The sequence below is a fragment of the Pteropus alecto genome, unplaced genomic scaffold, assembly GCF_000325575.1.
Source record: "Pteropus alecto unplaced genomic scaffold, ASM32557v1 scaffold98, whole genome shotgun sequence".
Classification (NCBI taxonomy): domain Eukaryota; kingdom Metazoa; phylum Chordata; class Mammalia; order Chiroptera; family Pteropodidae; genus Pteropus; species Pteropus alecto.
The window spans coordinates 5,774,679-5,791,123 of record NW_006443570.1 but is presented as its reverse complement, the minus strand read 5'-3'; the positions used below and the strand labels follow the sequence as shown (position 1 = coordinate 5,791,123).

The window sequence follows — 16,445 nt, the reverse complement described above, 5'->3', positions numbered from 1 at the left end:
TACTGTACAGGGTGGTCAGGGAAAGCTTCCTGGAGGAGGGGATATTTAAATAAAGATCTGAAGTAAGTGAAGGAACAAACCAAGTAAATATCTGGGGACAGATATGCCGGGCAGAAAGAAGGGCTAGTGCAAATGTCTCCAGGTCTGTTCTGGAACAAAGTGACAAGGTGAGAGGGAGGAGACAGGTAGCAGTGGCCCCATGATGTAGGGCTTTGCAGGCCATTTTAAGGGCACAGTGGAATGATGCAATTTGATGTGCTTTTAAAGGAGTGCCCTGGCTGCTACTAGGTAAAGGGAGAGGGTGGAAACAGAATGACTAGTTAGAAGGCTGTTAAAATAAATTGAGCACAAGATGATGGTGGCTTCGAGACAGGACTGACTGTATAATTTGGGAGGCCCAGCGCACAATGAAAATGTGGGGCCTTTTGTTCAAAAATTACTAAGAATGTCCAGGTGGTGACACCAGAGCATTAAACCAAGTGTGAGGCCCTTCTAAGCATGGGGTCCTTCTAAGAGTGGGGACCTGTGTGACTGGTCCCATACACTCATGAAGCCAGCCCTACTTCGAGGCAGTCAAAAAGCCAGGCAGCCAGTGTAGACCACTCTCTTAAGGTGTCAAAAGAATGAGCAGCAGGGTCGGGGCCAGAATTTTTTAGAATATAGAGATAGGATCATGTGTTTAGACAGGGGAAATGGAGTGCTAGACAAGAAGAGGGAGACTTGGAAGATCCCAGTGTGTGGAGAGTGAGGGGGTCATGGGGGATGCCTGGGAAAGGCAGGGGTAGGTAGGGGCCGTGGGGGCAGGAGAGGCCAGGCTGGGAGGAACAGGTAGGATGGAGACTCAGTGGAGACTGACAGGGCAAGAGCTCGAGTCACAGAAGCCATGCCTTCCAAGAAGAAAGGAGGGATCATTTCATCTGAATGTTGCTGAGAGATTAAATTCCAGGTCTGGAACCAGGGAAGTCATTGGCGAGTGGTTTCAGGAGAGTGATGGGGCCAGAAACCAGACTGCAGGAGGTGGATGAGCTAAAGGGTGATGAGGAAGTGGGGAGAGCATGTGTAGACCATATTTTAAAGCAAGCTTCATAACCAAAGAGAGCCAAGAAACGGGGCAGTAGGATCTAGGAGAAGGGGAGAGTTGCCTTGTGTGTCTAGAATGAAAGATATGGTACACATATGTCTGCAAGCGGATGGCAATCATACAACAGAAGGAGCCAGACGAACGATGTAGGAGATGGAGGGTGTCACTGAGGAAGTGAAGCCCCTAAATGGCCATGTGAAGAAGTGGGGGGTGGGGACTTCAAGACGAGGAGGGAATTTCCTGTTAAAAGAGAAAGGGAAGAAGGTAGTTTTGAAGGAAGGTTAAGGGAGTTCACATCTTATAACCTATTTTCTCATTGACATGTCAGGCAAGGTAGATAGATAGGCACAAAGGAGAAGGAAATGTGGGAGTTTAAGAAAAGAAAGTTCAAAACAGATCTTTCTGAAAATGGGAACACATGCTTCTCGGGGAAGCAAAGTAGGAACACCTAGCAGTGATGTGTGGTTATAAACTTGAAGTAAAATCAGTGATTTTCTCCAGCAACATTTCAGCTGAGCGCCAGCATGGAAAAGGCAGATAGATAGGCTCACTGGGGTGGGGTTTTGTAGGTGACAACAACTGAGAGAGGGGTGAGGAGGGAGAAAGAAGGGTGAGGGAGTTGGGAGCACTAGCACAGGTGGAGCACGTAATCCAGGCTGATAGACAAGGATCACAGCACTGGGAATCTCAACAAGGGCAAAGTACTGGAATAGCAAAGGGCTTTGGAATACGTGAGCTGGGAGGGATAGGAAGGGTGGTCTAAAAGAGGGATGCTCGACATCAAGACTCAGAGATGATGCAGCTTCTGGGCATGAAGAGTTCTGGGGTGCAACCACAGGAGGGTGTGAAGAAGAAAGGTTTGAATCTCCCAGTAGAAGACAACTCCCTTTCCCCAACAAAGGGCAGGCTACCCCACTGCTCCTCCTTTAATCAGGGATGCCTTTGGCCGGATGCTCACCTTCCTGGGTCACCCCAGCTGAGTGACCCACTTTTCTGCCTTCTTTGATTGCATCACCCGCAGTCCTGTGGTATGTCTTACCTCTCCCCCTACATCAGAATCTGGTTGATGCTCAAGGAGGGTTGAATGGATGAATGAATAAAGAAGAGCCACCTGAGGAGCTGGCTCTGGGGTGCGGCATGGCAGGCGATCAAGCACCCTTCCCCCGGTATTCTTGACTCCCCTCACCTCACACTCACCCCAGTACCCACCTCGGTCTCTGTCTTGGAGTACTCCTTGACTCTCTCCACGGCCACAATATTAGACTCCAGGTCTGACATCATTCGTATCATCCAGTTCAGAGCAAATGTCACCTGGCCAAAGGGACTGGGTCATGAGTAGGGTGATCTCCTCTGCCCTTGCAATGGCTTTGGGAGGAGTTCAGCCTGCTTGATTATGCTCCTATCCCAACTATGACCCAGGAGGGCCTGGGTAAAACCGTAGGGGTGCCACCTGGAGCTCTAATCATTAACCGTACCTCAGGCAATGACAATGCAGACTTAACCAAGGGCCACCTAGCCCAGTGTTTCCCAAACATCAATATATATAAGAAAGACTTCCCAGAGAACCTTGCTTCTTATTCTGTAGGTCTATAGTGGGACCCGAGACTCTGAATTTCTAACAAGCTCCCAGATGATGTTGACAGAACTGGTCTCTGGACCATACTTTGTATACCAAGGAGTCTTGATAGACATGTAGAATCCTGAGCCCTATCCTGGGCCTACTGTAACAGAATCCACATTTTAACGAGATCAGGTGATTCGTAAGTACATTAAAGTTTGAGAAGATTGATCTTTCTGGATTTTCAAGACTTGAGCTACCTGAGGCAATGAAAATGTGATCTGCTTTACAAAATTCCAGTTGCAGTTACGTAACCCTTCGACAATACAGGCTGATATCAGAGTGACCTGCCCAGCCTCCAGCCCAGGCTCCTTCTCTGAAGGCATGTGAAAGGAGGTACATTCCAGTCCCACACTTTCCTGCCCCAGGAACTGTCAGGGTGGACTGTCTAGAGACTGTGCACAGGCAGGACAAGTTCTGTTTTGTCTTTTGGGGCCAAGCTCCAAGATACTTTCTCCAGCACCCCAAGGTAGAGAATCTCCTCCGGGTTCTTACAACATTTTGTTCCTCCCTCCACCAAGACCCTTTACCATTGTAATGCTCACCCAGCATCACAATTCTCTACTGGTGGGAGTCTCTCTCCATGCTTGACTGTGAGCTCATAGTCCTGGCAAGCAGAACTTGTGGCTGGTCCCCACCCTGGGCAGAGCGAGATGCTCAGGAGATGCGTGTAACACCTGTGTGGCCTCTGCCCCAGTGGTGGCCCTGCCCTGGGGCCCGGACTCCTGTGTACCTGTAGGGCATAGGACACGGAGAGGCCCACCATCCCTGGACTCAGGCTGTTTCTCCCAATCACGGTGAAGAGCGCAGCAAAGAGCACAACACAGTTCCCCATGGTCTCCACTCGGACCCCCAGCCACCTGTGGGGATAGACAAGGAGGAACTGAGGCAAGCGAAGGATGGGGGCAGTTTTCTGTTTACAAAACAGAAAAGGAGAAGGAAGAGCTAAGTTGCAGAACACCAGGATCTCTCCTGCAGAGCCCCTGATGGGAGCTCCTGGAGGAGCAAGGGGTAGCTGACCTGTTGGAGGCAATGTTGGGGTAGCAGCTCCTCTGGTTGGTGTCCACCTTAGCATTGCTAATGGCCTCAAAGTCTTGGCTGCGCCCAGAAGCCCGGATGACACTGGAGCCCGTCACCGTCTCCGAAAAGTGAGAGAATATGGGCGAGCGGCTGACAGATTCCAGCCGCTTCAGTTGCTGTGATGTGGCCACATAGAAGCGCTGACAGGGAGTAGAAAAAAAAGCTTGGGGTCAAGATCGTGAAACCACCAATTCAGTGCTGCATACCCTCGGAACCCATCTGGGCTCTTCTCAGCCAGCCCCACTCCCCCATAAGAACTTGCTCCCTTCCTCTACTCAAAAGAACCTAAGACTTAGGGTCCTGATGTGGCTCCATGAACTCATGCCAACCTTTCTCTCTGCTCAGCTCTGCTCAGTCTTCCAGGCTACTTCCTCCACGAAGCCTTTCCTGATTCTCTTTCAGCTCTTGACCCTCTCACCCTCTGTGGAGACCTGCTTTACAGCACTGATTTTGCTTGTCCTCCTAAATCAATACATATGTCTGTCTCTACTTAGGGGCTCTAGCAATGTGCTTACATAGTCAAAAGTTTTTGCAATATTTGCAAAAATAAGATAACTTGGTATTTTTTTTCTTAAAGAGCCTCTCCCTCCTGTGCCCTCATACAGTTGGTTAAGCTTCAGCCCCACAAAAACATGGTTCTGCCTCCAGCTTCCATCTTCTACCCTGTGGACCCTAAGATAGCCAGAGCCACATGGGACATGTGTCTTAGAGTGTCCTGGCCCGGCACAGAGTGCAGCCCAGATCACAGTCTCCACACACAGGATCTGCTAACCACCCTGTGGCTCATCTTCAGCAGCTGATTAATTCACGGCAGAACAGGGGCTCAGTGACACAAATGACTTTTACAGTTAGCTGTATCTGAAAGTTATCAACTCATCTTAAAAACATACATACGCAGATTTGTTTAGAAATGTATAAAAATGAAGGAAGAATAATGTGTCTTAAACTGTTAACGATATTTTATTCTAAAAAAGCCAATAGGAAGAAGTTCCAGGGCTGGTTATAATTTACAAGAATTTCATTTTATCCTATGAGGCAGGTCCTATGAGTCTCTATTTTATAGGTGAGGAAAATGAGTTTCAGAAAGGGAAAGTGACTGACTGCCTACATCCTCCTCTTCCTCCCTCCTCCCCCCTCCCCTGTGCACACAAAAGCCCTGCCCACATGAGCACCTCAGCCTCCCTCCCATGGCCATGCCCACCCACTGGCTATGCACCTGCACAAAGAGGTAGAAGACAGCTAGAGGCAGGATGACCACCATGAAGAGTGGCGTGTTGGCCACAATGACCATAAGGGTGGCGATGGAGTTGTAAAAACAACCCAGCAGCATGAGGATGGAAGGGGCCAGAACCTCATCGATGACGTAGATATCCTTGGAGAAGCGGTTGAGGATACGGCCCGAGGGTGTAGTGTCGAAGAAGGACTGTGGCGAGCGCATCATGTTGTACAGCAGCGCCTGGTGGAGCGAGCGTGCAGCCTGGACACTGCCCGCTGCCATTGCAAAGGCCGACAGCACCACCAGAAGCCCTGTTGGAAGAGGCAGAGGGGAACTCGCTCACCTAGGCCAGGTGGCAAGCACGCAGGGACAGGTTCCCAAATAAAGGATAGCCACGGTGGGCTAGGCGGGCTCAAAGGCAGGTGGACTGCGGGGGTGGGTTAGAGAGGTGTTGGGGCAGGGCAATGGCTATGATGTGAAGGGAGACTCAGAGGCAAAGGCGTGGCTTAGGGGACCCAGCAGCCCAGAGGTGAGGAAGGGGCCACTGAAGCCCCTTCCAGGTATCTCTGCAGGCTCACCTTGCAGAATTCCAAAGGCAGCATAGACGCCCAGCCTCATGGAGGTGTTGTTCTGTTGTCCACCCACCACAGCCTCATTGGTCCAGGCACTGAGCCATATGTTGGCCCCAACGGCAGCTGCGCTTTGACCCGCATACAGCAGACAGATGACTAGTGTGGTACAGAGCCCCATAGCCTTGGCATAATCCCAGAACATGTTCAGCTTCACCTGTATGGCCATGGCGGTCAGAGACAGAAAACTCCTGTGAGCCTCAAGACTTCTGGGGGCCCGCCCACCCTCTCCAGCCCTCCTTGTTCACCCTACTCACCCTGCCCATCTCCACCTTCTCCTCCTTGATCAGCACCCCATTTGCCTTCGCCTCTGCTGCCTGCACTACCTTTTCTGCTATACTCAGGCGTCTCCGGTGCACAGGCCGACCCTGGCCCTCTCCTTCTGAGGACATGGTACTCAGCTCTCTGTGGAGGCAGCTCTCTGGTCAGGCCCAGAGAGGAGGCCTCTGGCACACCCACAGAACAGAGCCCAGAAGGAGGGTTGAGGCCGCAGGTGGACATCCAGGGTGTCAGTATCAGGGAGAATGCCCACCACACCCTACTTGGCAGGTTGTGGGGGCCCTGCTGCAGCATCCCAGGGGCCTGAACGCTCTCAGGAGCTCACCTCATAAACTGCTTCCGGACCTCATACATGACTGGCTCATCCATCAGGTCTGCGTGGCTGCTGAGTGTGTCTTCAATCAGCAGCACCTGCTCATCCTCTGGATTCTCAAAGGCTGTCACAAGGTGGGAGGGAGGAGACAGAGGTCAGGTAGCTCCCTATAAGTCCCAGTATCCCCCACCCCTACTCTAATGAAGGAGCCGGAATGGACAAGCATGAAATAAGATGAGAGGGGTTGAAAAGGCAACAAGAACAATAACGACAAAAAGAAATGACCAATTTTGTGTTGAAAAAAAAAAGGGCGGCAAGAAAGACTTCGGTTAGACGAAGAAAAACTTCGCATCAGGAGAAGTGGGTTCAAATATAAAGGTTAGGAGCTCAAGCTCTGAGCCAGACTGGATGAGCTTCGATTGCCACTTCTTCACTGCATGACTTTAGACAGGCATGTAAAATGGGGATAATAATAGTACCCACTTCATCACATCGTTGTGAGAATTAAAGAAACAAATCTGTGTCAAGGGGCAGAGCACTTACTAAATGCTCAAGACATCTTAGCCATATATACAGCAGTAAGAAAAGCCAGGAAGAGGTCTGTGAGTCAGCCCAGAGTCTGAGGTTGTGGAGCTGGGACACATGAGCCCGGGGACTTCAATATGCTCCATGAGGACAGGACTTTTGTTTGTTCACTGTTATCTCTCGGTGCCTAGAATAGTGTTTAGTCATAGTAATTGCTCAATAAATGTTTATTGCTAAGTAAATGACATTTCCAAGCACTTGCATATGTGACTATTTATCTATGAAACAGCCTTGCCATACAGGCTGGGCCTGGGCCCTAATGCACTTTTGGCACATGAGAAAACTGAAGCTCTGAGAGCTGAGCGGCTGGTCTAAGGTCACACAGTTAGGGAAGAGGAGGAGAAAGATTGGACTACATCCAGTTCCCTTTCCTACTTGGTGATATCTGACCATCACACAGAGGTCCAAGTTCCCCAGAACCTCCCCTGTATAACACTGGGCCTGTCTAGAGATACTCAGAGACCCCCAAGACAGAGGAAACACTGAGAGGGCACAGAAATACAGAGGGCGAGGATACCGGTCCTGCCATCCTCTTCCTGGTGTTCCTTGTCCTCATCAGGTGCATAGTTGCGGAGGAAGTCGGCAAAGGAGCCGTTGCGCTGGAGGAGAGCTGAGTAGGTGCCCACCTCAGACACCTGTCCATCATCTAGCACTATGACGAAGTCTGTCTGGGGCAGAAAGCTGATGCCATGCGTCACCAGCACCCGTGTCTGGAGGGAAAGCAGCCATTACTCCCGCCGCCCTCAGCAGACACCTCCAGCACAGGCACAGGGCCACAGAGTGAGTGTGAGGCACTCGTGTGCCAGGGAGCATAGACGGGCACATAAGGGACTCACCCCATGCTTACCACAGCCAGCTCAGGGCCTCTGGGCTGTGCCCCACCACATGGGTTTCCCCTGCTGCCCATCTCACACTCCTGCTTCTCAGACTCCCACATGTCCAGGTTTCATCCGCACCCCTTGGCTACTAGTTCTCTCCTAGGGCCCTAGATTTCACCTTAGCCCCCTCAGCTGCCTAGAAGCCTCACCTTGCCTGCCAGCACACCTTCTGGCCCAATGACGTGGTCAAAGATATGCTTGGCCACGTGGGAGTCCACGGCTGATAGTGGGTCATCCAGCAAAAAAATGTCGGCATTGCTGTATACAGCTCGGGCCAGACTGACCCGCTGCTGCTGGCCCCCAGACAGGTTAATGCCCTGGATGGAGGAGGAAGGGAGGAAGTAAGTATAGGGTAGACAGGCAGGAGGTGGGTAAGGGCCCTGTCTACTGTCAATCAGCAGGGCAGACCTCTGCATTCACATTTCATATGCTTGGTCCTGTCCCTGTGAAGCAGTAAGGCCACAGAAGGAAGGTGGTGGCTTTCAGTGTCCTCTCAGGGCAGGTGAAGACATCCTGCTCCCTTTGCTCCATCACCCTGCCCAGCTGGTTTCCCTGCCTGCTGCCTCCTTACTCTAGGAGGCTGGAAATTCCCAGGAGGCCCTTAATAGACCTTTTAATATTCCATCGCCCATATAGTTTGCAGGTGACTTTCATAATAATAATCTCATTTGGTCCTCACATCAGTCCTTCCAGGGAGGTGTCAACTTTCTAGAATAAGAAATTAAAGCCCAGCTCTTAATGACTTTGTCCAAGGTCCTGAACTATTAAGGGCAGAAGCAAGGATGGGAAACCAGCATTACCCCAGAATTTATCAATCCTGAGATTATGTGCCAGAGGGGAGGTAAGATCTTTCCTTAAGTTCATGATGAGGAAACTGAGGCACATAGCTGCAGAGCTGGGCCCAGAAGGCAGACCCCAGAGGTATAGCCTGCTTTGCTACCACCAACTTCCCTTACTCCCTCTACAATAGGGCCCAACTCCTTCGGGTACCCTGAGAAACTGACCCCTGGGGAGAGCAAATGCAAGGTGAGAGCTGGAGCTGCTAGGGAGAAGCCAGCATAGTGACTAAAGCATATGAGCATGCCTGCATTCAACCGACCAGTCTTTCTTGAGTGCCTACCATGTGCTGAACATTAAATTAGGTTTGTTTGTGTGTGTGAAGTCAGAGTAGGTCCAAGAGAGATGGGAAGAAGTGTCATAGACGAGGAGTTCTCTGGGTTCTGTGATCTCAGACTCCTACCTAAACATTTCCCATTCCCACTGCTCAGGCTCAGGTCCTCATTTCCCCAGGCCACCATAAGAAGCTCCTCGCTCGGTCCTGTGCCTTCAGGATCCTCCACACTGTAGCTTTTCAGCAATCCCTGCTTTAAAAACCTTCACTGACAAATTGAACATCAAGACAAATAATGAAGGTAATGGATTAGAACCCATTGAATCAAATAAGGATCCATGAGCCCATATGGATATAAAGAAATTAATGAATAAGTAAAAAAGAGGAAGGAGGAGAAAGCTCTTTCTTAGAGTAAAATGCCAACTAATAACTATAGCAGGAATAGAGTTAGAAAATTACCATTTGGCAAATGTCATAGTAAACAATGACTCAGGCAAGAATCATCAGTTAGGAAATAGAATCATCAATGAAGACACAATCTCAAAGTTGACATTGTCAATAAGGCACGAATTGACATCATGTGCCTCCTGATGGGATGCACTAAGAAGAACACATTACTTCTTTGGTATTTCCCCCCAAAATATAATCCAAATCTAATTGCAGTCAAATTGAGAGACATTCTACAAAACAAATGGCCTGTATCTTCAAAGGTGACAAGGTCCTAAAAGACTAAGACTGAGGAATTATCCAGATTGATAGAGAATAAAGAGATATGACAAGTAAATGCAACTCATGATCCTGGACTGGATCCTAGACCAGGAAAGAAAATAGCTAAAAAAAAGACATTACTAGGACAAATGATGACATTTGAATATAGACTGTAAATTAGATAATAATATTGCATCAATGTTAAAGTTCTTGATTTTGATAATTCAACTATAGTTATGTAAGAGAATGTCATTGTTTTGGGAGAATATACACTGAAGTATCCAGTATTAAAAAAACAAAAGAGCTAAAAGTATAAAACTCTTAGAAGAAAGCATAGGGGAGAAGTTTCATGACACTGGATTTGGCAATAATTTTTGGATATGATACCAAGAGCACAGGCAACAAAAGCAAAAATAGATAAATTGGATCACATCAAAATTAAAAACTTCTGTGCATCAAAGGACACAGTGAACAGAATGAAAAGGCAACCTTCAGAATAGGAGAAAATATTTGCAACTCATCTAATAAGGGGTAAATATCCAGCACAATAAGTCCTTACTTACTGTAAGTCATTACTGGGTTCTATGACTTTAAGCTAAATGACATATAATGAATCCAATTTTACCATATGCTAATTGATATAAACAAGAGTTAAGTTCCTACGACATGTAATCAATGTTAGAACAAAATGACATTGAATGAAATGATGTTATTCGAGGACCTGAGGCAGATATGAAGAACTCCTACAACTCAACAACAACAAAAAGACGAACAACTTGACCAAAAAATGGGCAGACAACTCAAACTTTTCTCTAAAGGAGATATACAAACAACCAACAAACACATGAAAAGACACTCAACATCATTAGTCATGAGGGAAATGCTAATCTGAACCTCAATGAGATACCACCTCATACCCATTAGAATGGCTTGTATTAAAAAACGAAAACAAAACACCTCCCACCCCACCCCACCAAAAGCCACAGGCATTGGCCAGGATGTGTAGAAGTCTAAACTCTTGTGCATTGTTTATGGAAATGGAAAATGGTGCAGCCATTACGGAAAATGATATAGTAGTTCCTTAAAAAATAAAAAATAGAACTACCATATTATCTAGCATTTCCACTTCTGGATATACACTCAAGAGAATCGAAGGTAGGGTCTCGAAGAGATATTTGTACATCCATGTTCACAGCAGCATTATTCATGATAGTTAAAAGGTGGAAGCAACCCAAGAGCCCATTAACAGGTGAATGGATAATCAAAGCATGGTAGACACATACAACGGAATACTATTCAGCCTTAAAAAGGAAAGGAATTTTGATACATGATATAACGTGGATAAACCTTGGAGATATTATGCTAAGTGAAATAAGCTAATGTCAAGAAAACAAACCAGATACTGTATGATTCCAATTACATGAAGTGCCCGGAGTAGTCAAATTCATTGAGACAGGAAGTGGAATGGTGACTGCCAAGAACTGAGGGAAGAGGAAGATGGGGAGTTGTTGTTTAATGGGCACAGAATTTTAGTTTTGCAGGATGAAAAGAGTTTTGGAGGATGGTTGCATAATAGTGTGAATGTACTTAACACTACTGAACTTTACACTTAAAAATGGTGAAGATGGCAAATTGTACGTTATATCTATATTGCAACAATTAAAAATGAATGAACTAAACAAACACTTTTACTGATATCCCATAGTTTTTAAGGTAAAGGCCAAAACCTTATCCAAGGTCTTCAAAACTCTGCCTTGCCTTATACCCTCACCACCACTTCCTAACCAGTCCACTCACCATTCCTTGGCTCACATCTTCAAAGGCTTTCCATCACTCTTGGTAAAAGCCATGGTCTAACAGTGGCCTGCGAGACCCTACATGACCTGGTTGCCTGGACACCTCACTGGCCTCATCTCCTCCTCCTCAGCCCTTCTCACTCCACTCCACATTGGCCTCCTTGCCAGTCCTTGAATGCTCCGATCACTCCTACCTCGGGGACTTTGCACTTGCTGCTCTCTGCCTCTAAGGCCTTTCCCTGAGACAGGGCTCCATGTCCCCGGACACAGCCCACTCCTTCCCTTTGTTCAGGTTTCCAATTCCCAGTGAGGCTTTCCCAAGACACCCTAACAACAGAGCCACACACATATTCCTATACCCCTTCCCTGTTTCATTCTTTCTCCCTTAGAATATATCTAATATATTATATATTTTACTTATTTATCTTGCTTATAAAACTTCCCCTGCTAGAATGTAAGCTATAGAAAGGCAGAGATTTTAGTCTGGTATATTCACTACTGTATAATAGTGCCCGGCATACAGTAAGTGTGTAATAGAATCTGATGAATGAATGAATGAATAGATGAACAATGTGTTCTTCTTCCTCAGCTGTTAAGATTCAACTCAAAAGTGATACTTTTCCTTATACAGACTCCCCACTCACTGCTCTCTCTATACCTAAACCCTACATAGGTTTTCAGCCCCTACCTGTTCACAAGTTAGTCTCCCCCAGTAATAGACCTGCTTCCCCAGTGCCTAGCACAGAGCTGGGCATATTACATGAATGTGTGAATGAATAAATGAATGAATGAGTGCATATATAGACCTGGGCTGGGTTGAGGTATATGCTGACTCCCCAGAGGATGGAAGGGGATCATGTACCTTCTCTCCAATCTCTGTCTGGTCCCCATCAGGCAGCATCTCCAGGTCGGCTAGCAGGGCACAAGCCTCCAGAGTCTGGTGGTAGCGCTTGGGGTCCAGTGCTTGGCCAAATAGCACATTTTCCTGAAGAGTACAGTTCTGGATCCATGCGTGCTGGGGTACGTAGGCCACGGAGCCCTGGCCATAAGAGAACTCCACAGTTACCTGTTTGCCAAGCTTCTCTTCACATACATCTTACCTTCACATACACCTCTCACCTTCACATACACCTTGCCTTCCAGCTTCTCCATCTCTCCCAGCAGGGCAGACAACAGGGAGGACTTTCCACAGCCCACGGGCCCCACCACGGCCACGAGGGTCCCTTTTGGCATCTGGATGTCTAAGCTGGGGGCAAGGAAACCAGGAGCCAAGTCAAAGACAAGGATTAGGTTTTCGGTTCCCAACCTTCCACCGGGAGACCCAAGCCCGGCTCCCTTCAGAGAACCACCCTGGCAAGTGAGGCTCTTCCTACTTTCCAAGCCAAAGATGGGGAGTTGGGGGGATGCAAGGGGTGGTGGCTGGAGGGCAGGTTCTGCTACCGGTCTGATGTTTGGCCCCCTTTTGGCAGCAGAAAAGGGGTGAGAGAAACTGGTACCTGTGGAGGGTGGGGGGCAGATCCTGGGCCCAGGTGAAGGTGCCATTGTCTATGATGACAGCATAGCCTGGGAGGGTCAACGTATACAGGTTTAGGGGGGCCCAGGGCCAGAGGGATAGGATCCCTGGGGGAGGAGGGAGGGAGAGGTGTGGGCAGCCTTGGGGGAAGGGGCTAAGAGGAGAAGGCAGGGAAGTTTGCGGGGCAGGGAGAAGGGACAGGAAGTCTTAGGGCAGGGGGAGCCCCAGGGAAGGAACTAGAGTGGGAGAGGGCTGGGGAAGGATGCAGAAGAAGAGAGCGGAGAGCCAGAAAAGGGAGAAGATGGGCATAGAGTTAAAGACGTGAAAAGAGAAAGAAGAAAAGGGGTCACAAGAGAAACATTAAAAGCTTGGAATGAAGATTTACTGGAGCAGGGGCTGTGGCAAGGGCAGCCCAGGTAAGGGCGTCTAGACCTGGGGTGATGGTCTTTCTTTCCACACACTGGGGGTCAAATTCATCTTGGTTCAGGAAGTGCTGGATCCGTTTCAGAGACACACTGGTCTGCAGGAGGGTGTGAGTCAACCTTGGAAGCTGTGCTTTTTCTATCCCCCTCCCTCCTACACTTGCCTGGCCCCCAACTTCCTGGGCGAGGCCGGGCCCCCTGAAGGCTCAGATAGGGTCCAGGTTGGTAAATGGAGGCTGTCTCCAGATCGCAGGTTTCCAGGGACCCCACCTGACTTCCTCTGACTCCAAATGACCACCGACTCTAATAACCTCATTCAACTTTGAACAATTCTCCATAGTGCCCGATGGCCCTCTCCTGATTTCAGTAACTCTTTGATCATCCCCTGACCCTAAGTGATCCCCAACAACCTGCACTCACTCCAGCAGGACATGCCCGCCCCCAGCCCCGCCCGGGGTTACCTGGGTCAGGTTGCTGATTAAAATAGGCAGCATGCCGAGGGGGTTCTTTAAGATATTGAACAGGGACACAGACACAAAGGCCTTCTCGGCGTCCAGCACATTGTTTGGGTCCACAGACATGTATACTGCGAGGGTGATGAGGGTCACCTGGGCAGCGGTAGAGGTGGGTGTCAGGGTGGAGTCTACTGGGCCTCCAGGCTGGCCAGGTGGGAGGTGGGAGGCCAGCTCCGGCAGGAGGCCAGCTCTGGCAGGAGAGCCTCACCAGGAAGGGGGTGCACATCCAGATGAAGGTGGACACAGCTTGGAGGTAGGCACCCTTGCGCAGCAGCTGGAGCTCGCTTTGCCGGATGCCTTCCACCTGCTGCAAGAAGCTGGGCTCCCAGGCATAAAGCTTCAGCACCTTGATGCCACCCAGGATCTCACTCATTAGCTTGATGCGCGAGTCTTTGAACTTCATTTGTTCTACCTGTGAAGAGAGTGGCTCTAATCTTCTCCCCAGAGCTCTACCCACGGGGGCTTGTGCCTTCCGTGCGCGCTGGCGCACATACCACAGCCATTCAGGCTGCTCACCATTCCCCCACCCTCCTCCCTGCTGGGTCTGTGCCACGCCTCAGCCTGGAATGCCCCACCCAGCCTCCCCTCTCCTCCTGCCCAACAAAATCCAGCTCCAACCTCTGTGCCAGTGTCTCGGTCCCTCCTAGGCAGTATCCTCCACCCCTTTCCCTGGGTTTCTAAGGCACACTGCACTTTCCTTTTATCCCCCAAGAGATCTCTGTGCATGGATGCTTCCCCAGTTAGACTAACCCAGGGTGCAGCACGCCAAATTATTCATTCGACTCCCATTTATTGAGGGCTTACTATGTGCCAGGCCATGTGCTAGATGTAGGGCAGATAATGATGAACAACTCAAACTAGGCCCTGGCCATCATGAAGTTGACTGTCTGATGGAGGAGGCAGATAGGAGGCAAACAATTACTTGAATAAATGCTTAATACGTTGGTATTTGTACTACGGAGGGAAACAACAGGATTTTGTGAGAGTCGGGGAAATCAGGGTTTATGCTGGGAGGTAGGGGCACGGAAGGGGTTGGGCAAGCGAGGAAGGGAGGAAGAGCATCCAGGGAATAGTGGGTTTGGTAGCCCGGAGGTACACAGAGCTTGGTGTTTTGCAGAAAAGTAAGAAGGCCAGATTGGCTAAAATTTGGCCATACCTCAGGGGGTGAGGGCTTGCAAGGTAAGCAAGGGCCTGGTAGGTGGTCCTAGGGACTTTGTCATTTATACTACGTGCAGTGAGAAACTACTAAAAACTTCAATAAATGTTTGCAAATAAAGGACTGGATGACTGAATATTTACACTCAGCACAGTGTGGTAGGAGAAACTCTCATTAGACCAGAAGATACAGGTTTGAGTCTCAGCTCTGCCAGGTTCTGAACTGCCATATCTCTCTGGGCCTTGGTTCCTCAGCTGCAAAATAAGAATGTTTCTAAAACCCTCTCAGGGTTGTTGTGAGGATAGAGTAAGCTAAAGTTTGTGAAAAAGGCTTGTAGCCATCAATACTCAGTAAACAACGTCATTGAGGAGCCTCAGGTTAGTATATGCCTCTCCCCAGGCACCTAGCCCGGCGCTCCAGGCAGGAGCGGTACACTTATGATAGCACCCACCTGGAAAGCTCGCATCTTCATGGCCAGAGCTCCATTGAATGGGATCAGCAAGACCATGAGAGTAACTCCAGCCAGAATAGAGGGACCCAGGTTCTGAGGAGGTACAGGTGGATGGATAAGACAGACAGATAACCAAAGTGTATACACAGACAGAATCCAACAGACAGAGGCTTATTAATCTGAAACCTGGAGATGGGCAGGAAGCAATAGATGGTGCTCAGCCAGATAGAAAGCAAAAAGCAGACACATAGAGAAAGCCGAAACATTTGAAATGAAAACATTTGCTAGATCAGCCAGCCATCAGACAGTGACAACAGATGGGGACAAACAGCAGATATGGAAGGGTGTCCAGACCCACAGGAAGACAAATACGGACAGACAATGATGGACAGTCACACCCATCCTGCTTCCTAGTCTCTCTTTCCTCCCCTGAGATCTTCAAGAAGGATAATCGCCCAGGCTGGAGAGACTCTGCTGCAGACACCAGCATCCTCACAGTCCTGTCCCCAACCCCAATTATCTAGAAAAGTTCTCGTGTCCATTATGCATCCCCTCTGCTGACCCAGAATAACCCCGTCTTGTCCTTTCTCAGCAAAGTCAAGGTCAGAGGAAGGCGGCAGAGGTCAAAGTTTGAGAGTCACCTGCCAGAGGAAGTAGACTGCCAGGATGATCTGCAGAGGTGCTGACCACAGCATGTTGAGAAAGGGGGCAAGGTCCATGAAGCGCTGGGCATCCACTGACATGAGGTTGACCATTTCTCCCACGGTGAACTTGCGTTTGACTGAATTGGTGATAACCAGAGCCTGCAGGTGGACAGCAAGTAATGGACTGAGCCCCTGAGCCTCTCCAAAGCTCTCCAAGGCCAGCCTCCCCAGCCTTCCATGCCCTGTTCCAGCTGACCTTCCTATAGATGACACCTATGATGCCCGTACGAAGCCTCAACCCCGTCACAAAGATGCGGTGGTAGTACTGGTGTAAGATCAGAGTCTGCATCGTGGAGCACATGAACATCATCCCGGCTAACAGGAAGCCCCACCAGACAGGGGCCGCGGGGTTTGAAATAAATCTGATGAGCATGCTGCAAGGGCAGGAGA

General features: G+C 49.1%; 1 protein-coding gene across 1 annotated transcript in view; it reads right to left on the bottom strand.

Moving 5' to 3' along the window:
- The window catches only part of LOC102893708 (canalicular multispecific organic anion transporter 2), a 24,797-nt gene extending 8,355 nt beyond the window's left edge, over positions 1-16,442 (bottom strand). The window contains exons 1-18 of the mRNA XM_025041671.1: positions 16,252-16,442; positions 15,993-16,154; positions 15,352-15,444; positions 13,953-14,156; positions 13,691-13,837; positions 13,240-13,327; positions 12,791-12,857; positions 12,414-12,540; positions 12,157-12,333; positions 7,829-7,996; positions 7,319-7,511; positions 6,229-6,340; positions 5,882-6,029; positions 5,574-5,781; positions 4,996-5,306; positions 3,720-3,919; positions 3,433-3,559; positions 2,291-2,392 (exon numbers count right to left, since the gene is read on the bottom strand). Coding sequence (XP_024897439.1) covers positions 2,291-2,392; positions 3,433-3,559; positions 3,720-3,919; positions 4,996-5,306; positions 5,574-5,781; positions 5,882-6,029; positions 6,229-6,340; positions 7,319-7,511; positions 7,829-7,996; positions 12,157-12,333; positions 12,414-12,540; positions 12,791-12,857; positions 13,240-13,327; positions 13,691-13,837; positions 13,953-14,156; positions 15,352-15,444; positions 15,993-16,154; positions 16,252-16,428 — 2,811 coding nt within the window. The 5' untranslated portion in view covers positions 16,429-16,442. The remainder of the gene's footprint in view (positions 1-2,290; positions 2,393-3,432; positions 3,560-3,719; positions 3,920-4,995; positions 5,307-5,573; positions 5,782-5,881; positions 6,030-6,228; positions 6,341-7,318; positions 7,512-7,828; positions 7,997-12,156; positions 12,334-12,413; positions 12,541-12,790; positions 12,858-13,239; positions 13,328-13,690; positions 13,838-13,952; positions 14,157-15,351; positions 15,445-15,992; positions 16,155-16,251) is intronic.
- Between the last annotated feature and the right edge of the window lie 3 nt (positions 16,443-16,445).